The 18,535-nt window shown below is 41.9% G+C and overlaps 1 protein-coding gene across 2 annotated transcripts in view; it reads left to right on the top strand.

Annotated features, from left to right (window-relative positions):
* The window catches only part of GRID2 (glutamate ionotropic receptor delta type subunit 2), a 1,102,902-nt gene that overhangs the window by 690,271 nt on the left and 394,096 nt on the right, over positions 1-18,535 (top strand). For both annotated transcript variants that reach the window (XR_014472933.1, XM_083179104.1), the window contains exon 7: positions 239-400. Coding sequence is in view for 1 of the 2 variants with exons in the window: in XM_083179104.1 (XP_083035230.1) it covers positions 239-400 (162 nt within the window). In the remaining variant the exon portion in view is untranslated. The remainder of the gene's footprint in view (positions 1-238; positions 401-18,535) is intronic.

Raw genomic sequence — 18,535 nt, 5'->3', positions numbered from 1 at the left:
GGTCAATGGAAAATGAAGCAGTTAGCATGACATTTTGAAAGAACTCTCCATCATAAATGACATAGCTTCATGTGACTAATTCTCAAAGATAAAAGACTGTACATTCAGCCAGGTGAAAGCTGTAATTGCAAGACAATGGGCTCATAAGCAGCTGAAGCAACTGTGTTATGATTTTTACTTAGGTCTGTCAGCTCTCTTCAAATTCAGAGGCTAATGATCAATATCTAATCCTTTACAGATCACCAACCTGTATATCTATGACACAGTGCTCTTACTAGCTAATGCCTTTCACAAAAAGCTGGAAGATAGAAAGTGGCACAGCATGGCGAGCCTCACCTGCATCAAGAAGAACTCGAAGCCTTGGCAAGGAGGTCGATCTATGCTGGAAACTGTCAAGAAGGTAACTATTACTCCATCTTTTATCATCATTATTTCCCAATGAGAGGGAGAAATGATGTTGGCTGAGGTGCCTAATTTTAAATGCACATTACTCTTACTAATAGCAGAGCCTGTCAGAAGGGCCATAACATTACGCTTGAATGATAAATTTGCTAACTTACATGTCTCCGGTAAAGTTTGACAATTTAACACAAAGTTTTTTTTTTTTTCCTTCGAAAATATTTCAATTAGAGTACACTGTTTATTTCTACTTTAAAGTAACTACATTGTGGTCATGTTCTATATACTGTAAAGTGAAAGGACAACAATTATACTTTTTTTTTATAACTATTTTTTGTGGTGGTACTCAGGTGTACAAATTACTACTGTAGACCTTTTGTATTTTTAAAACACATTTTTAATTCATATCACCACTGTTCTGTAGTTTTAGAAACAAGAATAATTCAGGTAAATCACTTCAGAAGTTATAAAAGTATTTACATACGTATCAAGAGCATGGAAGGTGCTATAAATCTTGTGATAGCTTATTTCTTGAAGTAAGTGTGAGGATACGGGTTCCTCAATCATTCAGACACCGAGCAGATGAAACCAAAATAACTGTTTATTTTCCACAGCACACACAAATAGATAATAAACAGGAACAAGAGGCAAATGTAGCATAGAAACAATATCCACGTAGCAGTCCAAACAGGCAGGCCTTGTAGCGTCATAGTTCCAAACCAATTCCACAGAGCAAAACTATTGCTTATCCACACAGCGGTGATAGCAGATTAGTCCACCGAATTCCACAGGGATCCCCACCACAACCCTACCACGTATTCCACACAGCCGTGATCCAATTAGCCCCAAATTAAGCCTGATGCCGGCATTTAGCATGTTTTATACTGTTCTCCAAAAAATCCCTGATATGTGGTCTGAAAATGGATATGGATTTACTGCAAAAGAATGAATTTTACTTTGGTGGTTTCAAGTATAAAAAATACTCATTTTATTTACATGTATATTTATTGTCTATTACTAATAAATAAATGATTTTATATATACAGTATATATATATATATATATATATATATATATATATATATATATATATATATATATATATATAGAATCCAAATGAATCCGGCACTCCAAGAATAAGCAATTGGAATCCTTGCTGGGGTGCCTTCCTTCAGGATTAGATAATCCAGCAAAACAGGGTACAGATGAGGCGGCACTCGACAGGCTTAGTTGCAGATAAAAAGGATTTTATTCCATTCCAATATATATATATAATCATTTATGCTAATGGTTCATGGAACCTTGTACAATCGTGTAAGACCCCTAGATGCCTGAGGAGGGTCTTCTGCCTATAACTGCAACCTGCATTCCCTCAGAGCTAGACATACACACTGGTTCTTAGGCGGCCACCAGAAGTTATGCCTCCAGCAGTAGGGACTCACACAATTGCCTAGAGACCACAGTTTGACTGGAGAATAGAGTAGTTTACTGGAATACACTGCTAAGAACAAGGGTTTGTCTTGAACGAGGCAGCACAGAGGGGACGCTGTGAGGTGGTAAATTACATTTCCTGTGAAGGAACACAAGGGAGGCAGGCAACATAATAACTGTAGAGGAACAAGACAGAAATATAGGCAGGGTACTGTAGGAAAGGCTGACAGCCAGGGTATCTGGCAGATGGGTAGAGTATATCAGGACTGACTGTCTTTTAAAAGATCAAAAAGCCAATCAGGAAAGAGAGTAAGGATAGGCCTCCCATCCTTGGTGACATGAAGCAAAAAACAGTCCCTGTTGCCTAGCAATGGCTGCGGCTCATAACAGTTTGTTTACATATTTCTACAAATTCACAGATTATATATGTAATATGTGTGTGTGTGTGTGTTGGGGGGTTGTTTGTGTGGGTGGGTGGATAGATAGATAGATAGATAGATAGATAGATAGATAGACTGATTTATATAGGTGCTCTAATCTTAATAATTGCTTACAAAATCCCAATGTGACTGTTACTAATATATATATAATCAATTGCATTGTAAGCCTTAATTAAGTGATGTCTAAAACTTTTCATTGCTCCTAACTATCCCCAATAAATTGCATCGTCTTCCCTAATTAGATGCTTCCAAAAGCCCTTAATTAATCGCTTACTACAGTGGTAGTTAATTACTCTTCAAAAACATAAATTGTATCTGCACTAATGAATGTAGAAAACAACCCTTTCACAAATGCTTACTTAACAATTAGGATGTCAACACAATATATTACAGCTAGGTAAGGAAGAGCTAGGTCAGGAACTACACTCTGTGTTGCCAGTACGGACAATGATTTTGTTAGTAATTTTAACATACATTAAGAATACATATATATTTTTTTCAAGTTTTTAGGTATTAAAGCAGTGCTAACATCTGTGCTGGATACATGTGAATACGATGAAGTAATGTAAAACCAATTAAAGTTCATTTTACACATTAAAATTTATAACTATTTGGAACACAAGGAAACAGCATGAACATTTTTGGAAATGTCTTTTCTATTGCCAAAACATGTTTGCAAAACCGTAAAGAAGTAACATTATTTAGGGTTTAATTAACTAAATGTGTTAATTACAGTATTAACAACAATTATTTATTTGAAAACGTTACTAAATTTGGTAATACTACTAACATATAGTCAACAGACTAGTATGACATAAATAATACCGGCTCATTATCTTAAAAGTTGGAATATATGTCGGAATAAACTACTTTTGAATTCACCGCAAACGAAGTCTGACGAGTGCCGCCTTATTTCCAATCTATGAAGGTACTATTCCATGGAAGGCACCGGAGCACATTACATGCTGAAACTTATCTGAGTGCCGGGGTACATGCTGCTATATATATATATATATATATAATCAGTTTAGCAGCAATATATTCTTACCTACATTTTATTATATGCCGCTATCTGGCTGTTTTAGGAATTGTTACCACACACCTGAAGTAAATGTCCTGTTTTGTTCCTATTAGTAATTGTTCTCATTTATAGGCCTCTTCATTTACCTCTATACACAGCTTGTAGTACTCTGTTAGTGCAGTGTAGTATTTCTCTTTCTGTGTGCTCTTATTTAAATACTGACAGTTTTCCTGGTCACTAGGGGGTAAGCTTACACTGGCATCGGTAGCATAAGTCCTGATGTCATCCAAGTACCGGTAGGCATATAAATGCTTATGGCAACGTGGCTATTATAGGCAATAATACCTGTTGATGGCCTCTGTGAGTCTTACATCTGGGTATACCAGGGCAACAGTCCACAAGATGGATGCCAGGTATCACCATTCTGGAACAGCTGGTCCTTTTAGCTTGCTTTGCACTGTTAACTCAGGTATTCCCTTTCTGGATCATAACAACAGCATGCTAGACCCAGGGCTAGCATTCTCTGTGCCTTAGGCACCCTTCCATTTTCCCAGTCAGTCACATTTGGGCAGATTCAGACCTGTTTGTATGAATTCGGACCAGTTTTCGATAGTGGGGACCTCCGCTTGCGCGAATATGCACATGTGCAGACCTACTGTGCAAAGGCCTTCTGCGATTATCACTCTCTCTGAGGTTTTTGCATGGGCAGGGGATGGGAGCTGGCAGGGGCTGGCATCAGGGGAACAGGGTTTTATGGGAGTCTGCTTAAAAATGCTGGGAGTTCCCTGGGAACACAGGTGGGCCGATGCCTGCTCGGGGTGGGCTGCTGACCTCACATGACATCAGCACTTGCCCCCTTATCCCTGATCAGCGGTGGAAATAAAGGTCAGTGACCATCGAATGATTTCTCTCTCCTCCATCTGTATGCGAGGGGATGATTTCTCATACACATCCCCTTGTATGCTAGTGAGGGGATGTGGGCAGCATGGGCAATGGGGGGGGGGGCATTTGGCGGGGCGATGCTGGCCTGTTTGCTAATTTGCGTGTAAATTGCGAGCTTTGTGAACATGTCTGAATCGGGCCAATACTTCACTATATAAAGTATAAACTCTTACTGTATGTCTGCCTGGTTTGCTGGTAGAACACTATTCAGGTTTTATAATTGCCATGGGGAAATATGAAATTTGGAAAGGATCAATGTGCGGGGGTTCCAAATGTAAAATATCTATCTGTATTAGAAACAAATCACAATAAAATGTCACAATAGACACAGATCAGACACTAATTTGTATGATTAGTTTGTGCATTATACAATATGTAAAGGCGCTGTAAATTTTCTGAATACCTCCACAACACATAAATGGGTAAATTAACGAAGAATCTTGTTTAACCAAGAATGCATTCTCATGTGAGTTTACCCTGTTTCTGAAACTCTCAAATTTACTACACTCAAACACTTGTATAAAACACAATCTGGAAAAAAAGCTAAAAGAAGTCAATACATCATTGAAACAGCTTCCATACACAGCAATATAATATGCAGATTTACTAAGAATTGTGTTTCTATACACACAGCAAAGTGGGACCAAAACAGAAAAATCTAGAAGTTTTGCCTATGAGCAGAAGCATGCACAGATCAGCATTAAAAATATATGTGGGTTACCCCTCAGAAGTGAGTTCTGGGGGAGGGGGGGGTGATAATTCCATAGCGGAGGGGCATGCTTCATGGTTGAATGCACCCTTTCCCAACTGAACAGCTCAGGACAGTGATTCCTCAGGAAGTGGGACCCTCCCCAATAATTGCAGTATAATACAGGCCTGGTCTGAAGCCAAAGGCTATCCCGTGCATAAATTTCTGTCCTCATATATCAGATGGTCTAATTCCCTAACCTGCCTGCACCACCTATCTGCTGACTAACCAGTGTTGCTCAGCAATCTATTTGGGAAATCAAACATGTTAAAATGCCCAATTTACTGATCTGAGAATCTGTATTTTTAAACATGTTTAATGTTTCAAATTCTCCAAACAAAGGTTCGGGACATTGACCAAATATATCTGTAATGCACAGGGACTGTAGAATTAATATTGTTAAAGTGGGACTATAGGACCCAGCAAGCTGGCCCAGCATCTCTTGACATGAAGAACCATAAGTGCCAACATGCATGGAGAGAAAGGGCCCACTGGTGCCTGTAGTAATGTGTGCTAATTGGTCACCTTCTTCCATAGTAATCCATAGGGCTTGGTACCCACCATCATTATCATCACTAGATGTTACACCTGCCCTAACTACGTGCAAATAATAGGGCTCTCAGAAATACATGCATCTTTTCCCTGGTTTACATGTTTTCTTATTAGCATGAGCTACTGTACTCAACCCATGTCACTATGATTCTACTCACCGCTGTTCCTTCTGTCTGGAGTTATATGCACTAAATATGAGTGTATGTCTGCAAGTGATTATTAGTGTGTGTTGCTTTTTCCAATATGTACAGTGCAAGCACATGGGAGATATGCTACACCAGTGGGCATATTACTCACACTACATCAGCTTCAAAGTATCTAATTTAAATAAGAGAAAAATTCTAAGCATGAAAATCTCCATCATCTTTTCGCTCACGTGTCCTTATTGCCCCCAAGGCAGTGGCGTAACTATAAATTCAGCTCCCCCCTGCCAAAAATGTTTGTGGCGCCCCCCCCCCCCCCCCCATGCCATTTTTGTTAAGACAAGGGGAAAAAAAATATATATATATATATATATATATATATTTTATTTGAGTACGGGGGAAAAAAGTTACCTTTATTCACAGTCTGCATTGTGGGGATTCCATCTCCTTGAGGAAGGCACACAGGCAAGTTGTCTATGTGGCTGCAGCCAATAGACTGTATACCTTTACAAATGGAGTCAGCAGCAGCGCCATGCCATGATGAGCCCTGCCGCATCCTCTGTATTTGCAGTGCACCCGCTGCAAACCCTGCTGGTGCTGGATTCCCAAAACCACCACGGGAACTGCAGCAGCATAGTTACGCCACTCTAAATGGAGATTGGAGCAGTGCTCTGCTCCTTGGTGTGTGTGTAAATAAATTGAGTGGTATTCCACATACACCAAGGAGCAGAGCGCTGCGCCAATCCCCATTTAGAATTCTGTAACATATCCGGATAGGTCATCCGGAAAGTGCAGCAGCTAGCACAACCGAGGGCAGTGCGCAGACCACCAAACCTTTTTTATAGTTACGCCACTGCCTCCACCTTTCCATCCCGCTACCCCTGCACCTCTCACTTCCTCCTTCCCTGCACCTCTCCGTTCCTGTCACCCCTACACCTCCATGCCCATCTGTCTCTGCTGCACTTCTCTATCCATGTCACCTCTCACTCCATCCTAATCTCCACTTCTCCAACCCCGTTGCCCCCCATCCCCCCTGCACCTCTCATTTCCTCCATCCCCTCACCTTTACTTCCCACCTTCACCTTTACGTCCCCCTTTCCCCCTTCACCTCTCACTTCCTCCATCCCTGCACCTCTCTGTTCTCCTCTGCACCTCTCCTTCCCCATCCCCCTGTCCATACTGCAATTATATGTCCCCCTACTCCACTGTTTCATACACACAAAAAATGACACAAATCATAGAAAAATATCATAAAATGTTTTTGCTGCTGATATTTTCTGACCTGCAGCAGGTGGGAGATGCAGTGGGCGGCAGGCACCGACGGGCAATGGGGCGGGCAGACGAGGGAGTGAAACACTCTCACAGGCAGATTCAGCACCCCGCAGCAGCCCAGCATGATTCTAAGCGCCGGCGGCTGTGACAGTAGGGTTAGAGAGAAGACAGTAGTTGGAGTGGGTGGAACGCTTTCACAGTGCACTCTGCAGCACCCGCCGTAGACTCCGTGTCAGGCCACGCCCCTGTCGCCCTCCCATTGGACAGCCGCCGCCAACCCTCCTATTGGACAGCCGCCCGCCAATCATGTAATGGCAGTGTGACAGACTGACAGCAGTGAGTCAGACTGTCATGGCGCGGTCGACTCGCCTGTGCACAGCGGCAGGTGACACGCCAGCAGCCACACTGTCACTGACACAAAGCTTCAGCAATGAGCATACATTTGTGAATGACACTGCGCCCACGCAGCCCCCGCTCCCCCAAGCAGTGGCGGGGGCTGCCTTACACAAGTTACGCCAGTGCCCCAAGGTTTTCACACTATATTTTGCTCACATGTCCCTTTGCCAATCACTTTTCACATACATGTCCCTATGCGCATCAGATATTCCTCCAATGCTTTTACTCCCATGGCTCTCTTTTGGTTCTCTATACTGTAATATACCCCTAGGTTCCTACCAGTTTTTCCCTGACTTTCTGTTAAACATCTCCCACCTTAACATACCCCTCTGTATGCCAACTTTCCCCTAAACTCACCTTTTTGCCCTCCAGATTTCCCCTCACATGCCCCGTTCAACACCCAACTACCAGCTTCTTTTCATATGGCTCTCTGATAATCAATGTATACCACATTACCATTTGTTCAAATTATGACATTACTCAATCTAATTTATTCTGTGTGCCTAACCATACTGATGTCTGTGTGCCTAACCATACTGATGTCTGTGTGCCTAACCATACTGATGTCTGTGTGCCTTACCATACTGATGTCTGTGTGCCTAACCATACTGATGTCTGTGTGCCTAACCATACTGATGTCTGTGTGCCTAACCAAACTGATGTCTGTGTGCCATACCATACTGATGTCTGTGTGCCTAACCAAACTGATGTCTGTGTGCCTAACCATACTGATGTATGTGTGCCTAACCATACTGATGTCTGTGTGCCTAACCATACTGATGTCTGTGTGCCTAACCATACTGATGTCTGTGTGCCTAACCATACTGATGTCTGTGTGCCTAACCATACTGATGTCTGTGTGCCTAACCATACTGATGTCTGTGTGCCTAACCATACCGATGTCTGTGTGCCTAACCATACCGATGTCTGTGTGCCTACCCAAACCGATGTCTGTGTGCCTAACCAAACTGATGTCTGTGTGCCTAACCATACTGATGTCTGTGTGCCCAACCATACTGATGTCTGTGTGCCTAACCATACTGATGTCTGTGTGCCTAACCATACTGATGTCTGTGTGCCTAACCATACTGATGTCTGTGTGCCTAACCATACGGATGTCTGTGTGCCTAACCATACGGATGTCTGTGTGCCTAACCATACTGATGTCTGTGTGCCTAACCATACTGATGTCTGTGTGCCATACCATGTAGGCTGTAGGAACCTGCTGTGTGGTCTGAGCTGTGCCCTCTGTTGGATTGCTGTACCTGTTGCTTACCTCCTGACGAAGGTCCCAAGTGGACGGAAACACATTGAATTAATATATCAAGGAGTGGTTATCTTCCATGACATACACCAGATATATGTCTGCCTCCATTTCTATTTATTGAAAATTACCAGAAACGGTTAATGAAACTGCTCCTATACTGATGATTGGACCCAACAGGTGTTACTCACTCCTTCATTAAGTAAGGTATAAATACCTGAGCCAGGTACACAGACAAAACACCTTTGATAAAGCTGCAGGACGCAGTGAAACGCGTAAGGTGCTTTATACCAGCCTCTGGATCTTACAAAAATATTGCTTCTAAATCGTGGACCATCTGATTTTGCACTTGAAACCCCCCATACAGCGGCGGACACCGTGCACAGTCCTGCCCAGGACATTTGCAAATATCATCTCTTGCACACATGTGCTCATCATCTACTGTGCACAGTGGCGGATTCAGGGGGGGGGCACCCGGGCACGTGCCCCCCCTGTCATTTATTTTGTATCTGAGGACCAGGGCTTTCCAACGAGCCCAGCCCAGTGTCTCTAGCCCCCCGGGAACCGGAGATATCACCTGGCAAACCTGTCACGTTTTTCCCCCATAGGAAAATATGGGACCCGTCAATTCCGACCCCCACCCGGTTCCGACGGCTGCCAGTTCCTGCCCTAGCATCACAGAAGCTTGAGGTTGATTTCATTCAATTCCAAATCGCTGGGCCTTCAATATGATACCAGGAAGGTCTAAATCGATCAATCAGTTCCAGAGATATTGTGTGTAAACCGATTTTTTTATTTTTGAAATGTAATTTCATGGCTGTTCATGTTCTTTGAGGGCAGATTACTCTGGAACCAAACGTTCCAGTTTCACTGGACCAAAATCATTCAAAGCCCACTCAAAAGTTCTTCAATATAATACTTGTCTCATGTAAATGGGTCAGTTGGTTCCGAAGATATAGCCAGTTAAATGAGATAACTGGTTAAAGGGGGGAGGGGGGGGGGGGTTTCTCTACACCTCACACCAGAAAATCCAGGGACTAGGCTGGTGTAAAAGGGGCCAACCTGGGAATGCATTTTCTGGTGTGAAAGGGGTATTATTTCAAATAGCCGGGACCTGCAGTGCTCTGAATACAGCCAGGCTCTGCCACTGTCAGTGGCTATCACTTCTGCCTGGCGGCGGCTGTCCCCCATTTACCACGAGCATGTATTCCCCCATGGCAACGAGCATGGAACCTCTGGCAATGAGCATAGAACCCTTGGCAAATAGCATGTAGAGAAGCAGCACTTATGTAGCATAATTTTTAATAGGCATTATGGTGTTTGGCATAACACATAATGGACATAATGGCGTGTAACTTAACGTGTAATGGACATTATGGTGTAAATGTTTAATGCGAGCCTTTGGTGGACAATGTCCCTGTTTATGAAGTGTATTGTGAATTTTGGCTTAATCTGTGTGGCATTATGTGAATTCTGGATCAATCCATGTGGCATTATGTGAATTTTGTCTCAATCCGTGTGGCATTATGTGAATTTTGTCTCAATCCGTGTGGCATTATGTGAATTTTGACACAATCCATTTGGCATTATGTGAATTTTGGCTCAATTCTGTGTGTGTTATTATGTAAATTTTGGCTCAATCCATGTGGCATTATGTGAATTTTGACACAATCCATGTGGCATTATTTGAATTTTGGCTCATTCCATTTGGCATCATGTGTAAGGGGCAAGTATAATGGGGTCTAGTATTTTGTTGCATAATGTGTAGAAGTTGTATATGGTGTTGACACGCACCCTGTTGAGTGGCCACACACCCTTTTTCCGGAGCGCGCCTTTGGCGCGCGCACAACTACATCCTTCACTTTTGTCGCCATGGTGGGCCTGCGTACTTTAAATGCCAGGGCTTATTTTTAATTCCATTCCCACCCTCTCCTGACGCTCTCTTAGCATGTACACTGGCACCACTAACACCGCCCCTCCCCCACCCAAACCCTTTTTTATCATGGTGCCCCCCCTGTCATTTTATCCTGGATCCGCCCCTGACTGTGCACGGAAGCCGTTTTCTTCATCCCAGCCAGTGATACCCCAGGTGGTGGTTTGCTGAAAAGGACTCCTGTGGTGAATTTCACGATCTCCTTCGTTTCCCTATTTGGGTAATACTACACCAGTGAGTTCCAGCGACTGACATACCCTCCAGCGGCAAAGACAGCCACACCGCGTACATCGTGAGGACTTCAGTTCATTCTCCAATCACCTGGGACCTGGTTTCACGTGTGGTAATATACACCCAGCTACTACAACCAGTTGTTATTTCCACCGATTATTGCATGAATCCATTGAGGCTTGGTTATTCATTTATACCTTCATTCCAATTTACTTTTATTTCCCCCCTACATTGTTTTATTGTACTGTAATATTGTGTATTTTATTGTGATTTTTAGGTGAGTAAAACATTTCATATATTTCCAATCATCTGGTACAATCATTTATAGCGCTGCTCGACTCGCCTTGTGCTTGTCTCCCTTTCTTGTCTTTTTAGTGGGGAGTGACTACCCCCACATTTTGAGCAGCAGCTTACATTGAAGCAACAGCGCCTGTATATTTCCTAGGGAATATTTTCTGTGTGCCATACCATACTGATGTCTGTGTGCCTAACCAAACTGATGTCTGTGTGCCTAACCATACTGATGTATGTGTGCCTAACCAAACTGATGTCTGTGTGCCTAACCATACTGATGTATGTGTGCCTAACCATACTGATGTCTGTGTGCCTAACCATACTGATGTCTGTGTGCCTAACCATACTGATGTCTGTGTGCCTAACCATACTGATGTCTGTGTGCCTAACCATACTGATGTCTGTGTGCCTAACCATACTGATGTCTGTGTGCCTAACCATACCGATGTCTGTGTGCCTAACCATACCGATGTCTATGTGCCTAACCATACCGATGTCTGTGTGCCTAACCAAACTGATGTCTGTGTGCCTAACCAAACTGATGTCTGTGTGCCTAACCATACTGATGTCTGTGTGCCTAACCATACTGATGTCTGTGTGCCTAACCATACGGATGTCTGTGTGCCTAACCATACTGATGTCTGTGTGCCTAACCATACTGATGTCTGTGTGCCTAACCATACGGATGTCTGTGTGCCTAACCATACTGATGTCTGTGTGCCTCACTTTGTAGACACTGCTTACTCCAAATCAGTGCATTCAAAAAATAGCAACAATTGTTATTGTAAAAATTGTATTGTAAAAATTTACATTGTGTAAAAAATCCACTAACGTAAGGACACAAAGAGTATTTTGCTGCATTTTACAACTGGAACATTTACTTCAATAAGGTTGACCATGTATAAATGAATTAAAAATAAATGGGCAACTAATATGAATGGTAGTTTTCTTGCCCCCACATCAATAGAAAGTCAAGTTAGTCTCTATTGGGTCATCCTACTACCTTTCAATCACATTCTTGCACTGCCATATTCCATGTTTATACATTAAAACAGCTGGCGCTTTCTGGTCTGGGGATAGGTTTACTATAATGGAGCTCTTGCTCATTGGCCTCCTATGTAGTAGGAACCTATTTTGCTCTGGGATTAAGAAATTTGGTAGAAGAGTAATGCTTCCATGTATTTACTTAATGTACAGAAAGTCTCCTATTCATTCAAAAATGCAAATGCTGAAAACACCATTGATATAAACTGTCTTTTGCAAATAGTTCCAAAGTGCTTCAGTTTGTGACATTTTTGCAAACTCAAACTTGGTTATACATGGCGTGATCACATGCACAACCTTGTAACATTTACAGTATATGCATTTTCACATGCAATTTACCTTTAAAATGCAATGGGTAAATGGCAAATACCTGCAAAATTCTTAACGCTCAGGCCATGGCAGGGCATTTGTTTTCCAGTAAGAACAGGGGCCAAATGTAATTAGAATGTGTTATGCTGTGTACACACGGGGGAGATATATTGCTCAGCCATATATTGCTGAGCAATATATGGCTGAGCCATATATTGCTCAGTTTCTACTTTACATCAGCGACCAGAGATGGTCGCTGATGAAAAAGAAACTGCCGGGGGGAGCCCGGCAGTGGTAATCAGCTGGTCGCAGGAGCATGTTCCTGCGACCAGCGATCACCACAGGGGCAAAAACGGGAGCGCGCACCCGGCGATATATCGCCGGTGCACACTCCCATTGCGGGCAATATGGTCGCTGAGCGACCATATTTCCCGCGATTTTGGACAAAATCGCCCCCGTGTGTACGCACCTTTAGAATCAGAAGGTGAGAGATTTTGGGAGAGTTTTACCATTTTTTAAAGCGGCAATCAATTACATGCCAAAGTACACTTGTTTTTTTTTTTTTAGTGTAAATGATTGCTGCTTTTAAAAATAAATAAAAAAATAAAAGGTAAAACCCAAAATCTCTCACTTTCTGTTTCTCACACCCTATTACATTTGGCCCCTGGTTTTTATTTGTTTTGTTTTTAACACACACATTTATAGGGCATTATGTACTACATGTTAATTTAACTCAACAGTTAAAGGATCCTTTTGAGAAACTGAGTATTGCATTATCTAACAATTTTTAGAAAGAACATAATATTTTATCATCATGAAAAGTACAATGCCATTTTATTTAGCATCTTAACCACCACATACTGTAACTGCCTGTCTAATAACTGATAGCAGCAGTGAAACCTGGGACAAATGTTCTGCAGTCTCAGGGGCGGATCCAGGATAAAATGACAGGGGGGGCACCATGATAAAAAAGGGTTTGGGTGGGGGAGGGGCGGTGTTAGTGGTGCCAGTGTACATGCTAAGAGAGCGTCAGGAGAGGGTGGGAATGGAATTAAAAATAAGCCCTGGCATTTAAAGTACGCAGGCCCACCATGGCGACAAAAGTGAAGGATGTAGTTGTGCGCGCGCCAAAGGCGCGCTCCGGAAAAAGGGTGTGTGGCCACTCAACAGGGTGCGTGTCAACACCATATACAACTTCTACACATTATGCAACAAAATACTAGACCCCATTATACTTGCCCCTTACACATGATGCCAAATGGAATGAGCCAAAATTCAAATAATGCCACATGGATTGTGTCAAAATTCACATAATGCCACATGGATTGAGCCAAAATTTACATAATAACACACACAGAATTGAGCCAAAATTCACATAATGCCAAATGGATTGTGTCAAAATTCACATAATGCCACACGGATTGAGACAAAATTCACATAATGCCACACGGATTGAGACAAAATTCACATAATGCCACATGGATTGATCCAGAATTCACATAATGCCACACAGATTAAGCCAAAATTCACAATACACTTCATAAACAGGGACATTGTCCACCAAAGGCTCGCATTAAACATTTACACCATAATGTCCATTACACGTTAAGTTACACGCCATTATGTCCATTATGTGTTATGCCAAACACCATAATGCCTATTAAAAATTATGCTACATAAGTGCTGCTTCTCTACATGCTATTTGCCAAGGGTTCTATGCTCATTGCCAGAGGTTCCATGCTCGTTGCCATGGGGGAATACATGCTCGTGGTAAATGGGGGACAGCCGCCGCCAGGCAGAAGTGATAGCCACTGACAGTGGCAGAGCCTGGCTGTATTCAGAGCACTGCAGGTCCCGGCTATTTGAAATAATACCCCTTTCACACCAGAAAATGCATTCCCAGGTTGGCCCCTTTTACACCAGCCTAGTCCCTGGATTTTCTGGTGTGAGGTGTAGAGAACCCCCCCCCCCCCCTCCCCCCTTTAACCAGTTATCTCATTTAACTGGCTATATCTTCGGAACCAACTGACCCATTTACATGAGACAAGTATTATATTGAAGAACTTTTGAGTGGGCTTTGAATGATTTTGGTCCAGTGAAACTGGAACGTTTGGTTCCAGAGTAATCTGCCCTCAAAGAACATGAACAGCCATGAAATTACATTTCAAAAATAAAAAAATCGGTTTACACACAATATCTCTGGAACTGATTGATCGATTTAGACCTTCCTGGTATCATATTGAAGGCCCAGCGATTTGGAATTGAATGAAATCAACCTCAAGCTTCTGTGATGCTAGGGCAGGAACTGGCAGCCGTCGGAACCGGGTGGGGGTCGGAATTGACGGGTCCCATATTTTCCTATGGGGGAAAAACGTGACAGGTTTGCCAGGTGATATCTCCGGTTCCCGGGGGGCTAGAGACACTGGGCTGGGCTCGTTGGAAAGCCCTGGTCCTCAGATACAAAATAAATGACAGGGGGGGCACGTGCCCGGGTGCCCCCCCCTGAATCCGCCACTGTGCAGTCTAATACAAGCTTGGAAAGGGTTGGGAATAATAAAGATTATTCAATACATTTGGAGTGAGTCAGTACTGCTCTGGTGATTACAGTAGTTTACTTGGTTTAATTCACTCATAGATAAAAAGTGAAGTAAGTCTGGTCATTCTTCAACTTTGCTGATTTACTCAGCCAGCCAGACTGAACAGCCAACAAGATTACAAAAGAACATTGGTACATGGTACTGCTTTCAGCCTTGGGTTATTGGACTGAAGGGATGGAGTGTTTTGATAGAGTTATTATAAATATGATAATATTTCTCACACGAGCTGGGAATTATAACAGAGGTAGATTTGTGTTGCCAAAAGCCTACATCAGCAAAATGTATTACAAGATTAAATGTTCAGTATGTATTCTATGAGGTCACAATTATGGCCCTTATTCAGATCTGATTGCAGTACAAATTTGTTCTCAAAATTAGGCAAAATCATGTGCACTGCAGGTGGGGCAGATGTAACATGTGCAAAGAGAGTTAGATTTGGGTGGGGTGTGTTGAAACTTAAAACTAAATTGCAGTGTAAAAATAATGCAGCCAGTATTTACCCTGCACAGAAGCAAAATAACTCACACAAATCTAACTCTCTCTATACATGTTACATCAGCCCCACCTGCAGTGCTCATGTTTTGCCCATTTTGAGAACACATTTGTACTACAATCAGATCTGAATAAGGGCCTATGTGTACAAATAAATGATTGTTACAAATAAAACAAAATATCATAGACTCAGAGTACAGTGAGAGTTATGTAGATAGTTTGTGGTAAATTATATAAAGTGTAAGAAAGCGGAGGTGAGGGAATTTGTCGGAGAATGGCTGTATTTTTAAAACCTCAATCATTTAGAAGGCAAAATCAACCTGGTTTTGCCTTGTAAATGATTGCCACTTTGGGCCTGATTCAGGTCCATTGGGTCCCCGGTGTATTCGCACCAGGGACTGATATTTTGGCTCTGCATATGCGTATATGCTAATATGCGCAATTGCAGAGCTACTGTGTGGATGCCATCGGCGACTTGCACAGTCGCCGAGGTGATCGAATTGGGGGGGTAATATGAAGTGGGCATCCTCATAAAAATACTGTCTATTCCCATGGATTCACAGGCGGGCCAATGCCTGCCAGGGGTAATTGGAGTTGCACGCTGCAATTACAGGTCAATCAAGACTGACTTATATTTGCGAGCAGGGGAAAAATAATTTGAATGGTCAATGACCATCGAAAGACTTTTGCCCTGTACGCTCCCATGCAAATGGATGTTTCTGCTAAACATACATTGACATTGTGGCAGGGATGTTTGAGTGGCAATCGGGGGCGGGTAATCTCTTACCTGGTATAAGATGGCTCGCTTAGCAGCAAATTTACGCTGCTTAGTGAGTCAGCATGAATCACCCCCTTTATCCCTTGGTGTTCGTGTGTTTCAATGAACTTATCCAATGTTCATGTATATTTACTAACAGTACTCAGTTACGCATGTTTTAAAAGAGGCAACTCTTCTATCCTATAATCTAAATTTCCTGTAGTTGCTTGTAGTGATGCTCATTTCAGTAATCATAATTACACACAGACAATGTTCTCATTGATTGAGCACTATAGATTAAATATGTATTATTTAGGCAGAAACTGGAAAGGCAAACAGGAACAATTGCCAAGAACATTTTAACAAAACTGTAAACTGAATATATTACATTATTGGTCAAACGAACACTGAAGTAGAACTTACTATCTCATTTATGCCGAATAAGATCAAATACACTTTTATAAATGTATAATGTGCAGCACATACTGAAAATAGGTGTAACATTATCAGGCCTCCATAAAATATGGCAGCTATTAATTCAAATATATCTGTTGTTTCTACTTGACTATGTCAGTCTGTAAGTATTTTATTTATTGATATAACAATTAAATAAAAATGCCATTTTATTACCATAACATATTAACTTACTGACTACAGCTATGAAATGGATCAATTGGTCCCCAACATCTATAATAATCTGATTACTGAATATTTGTATTATTGTTCAGGCATCTTCATACACAGGATGTACAGTATCAACATCAGTATCACTGTACATGCAACTGCATTCTGTTACATAAGTTTGGCATGGCACATGTTTGTAAGTAAAATATAAAAATCAACTAACTTTGTGTCTGGAGCAAACCATGTTTCAATGCAAGGGGACTAATACATTTACAATATACAAAATATTTTCTGTATAGGGTAATATTGCTGCTTTTGCAAGTAGCCCACAAATACAATACAGCTTTAGTTTACACTGCAAATTAGATTTCGGTCGAAACACCCCCTCCCATCTAATTGTATACATTGCAGCTTGGCCCAGTTACTTACTTTTTACTTCACTTGCCGGTCAGAATCAGGGACTCTAATAGTGCGTACACACAGTTAGATGTGGAATTCAATTTGATTTTGATTCAATATACAGGTATATATTCACTACAGATGGAGCACGGCTCATGCTTGCAGGCCCTGCCATACGTTGGAAAGGGGGCATGCGCGCACAAGACGCTCGTGCCCCATTCCAACAGAGCACCCCACGGGTCCCCGCCACCTTGCCGCCGGTCCGCCACACTTGTCCCCACCTCCCCCCCCCCCTAACTTTGCCAGTCTCCCTAGTGCAGACGAGCAGGGTCCCACCGCCCAGCCGCCGACTGACTGGGACGCACGTGCCTGTGAGACGCTCGCGCCGGCAATGAAAGAGGGGCTCCATCTGTATATGGTCTTGCCTGGCAAGACAATTTTTTTTTTCGATTTCCACTAAATGTGAACGTGCATCAGGATCGAATCTGCATCGAATGCTGCTAAATTTCAAATCCATTTTGGTTCTATAAGCAAAATCGGATAGAAAAATATTGGACATCTCAACATGTGTACCCTCTACAAAAAAAAATCCAAAATTTAAAAATGTTATATTTTCTTGTTTGTTATACAGTATGTCACATACCTTCTTTTAGGTGTTCAACTATATTTAACTTCATTAAAAACTACAGTATATTATCCACCTTGACATTTTATTCAATATGTTTTTAAACTTGAATTAACCTTAGTTCATACATATGTATATTACTATTTAAGAACCCCAGTATAAATGTGTATCATGTTATAAGAACATACATATAAATATATATATATATATATATATATATATATATATATATATATATATATATATATAAATCCAAAGGGAAGCAGCACTCAGGAGGCAGTTTCAAAAAATGTAAATCTGTATTGGAGCAACAAGCTTTCGGGGTGTGACCCCCTTCGTCATGTACATACAGCCGGTGGGCCGGTCGATTTGGATTTCTATATATATATATATATATATATATATATATATATATATATATAAAAACAGAGATACCCAGCGCAAAGTCTCAGTGTCTTTTCAGGTAAAAGTCCACATCAGAATCCCAAATGTGTGCAGTCTCTCTCTAGGATCGTGCCAATGATCCAACGGGGAAAACTTGCAAAAAAGAATAGAGAAGACGCACCAATGAGCAGATAGTAACAACACTTTACTTATGTAATAAAGCTCACATACATTGGGG

This window comes from Crinia signifera, chromosome 1 (genome assembly GCF_055691185.1).
Source record: "Crinia signifera chromosome 1, ASM5569118v1, whole genome shotgun sequence".
NCBI lineage: Eukaryota > Metazoa > Chordata > Amphibia > Anura > Myobatrachidae > Crinia > Crinia signifera.
Note: the sequence above shows the minus strand (reverse complement) of the source record. Positions and strands in the feature narration are given on the sequence as shown.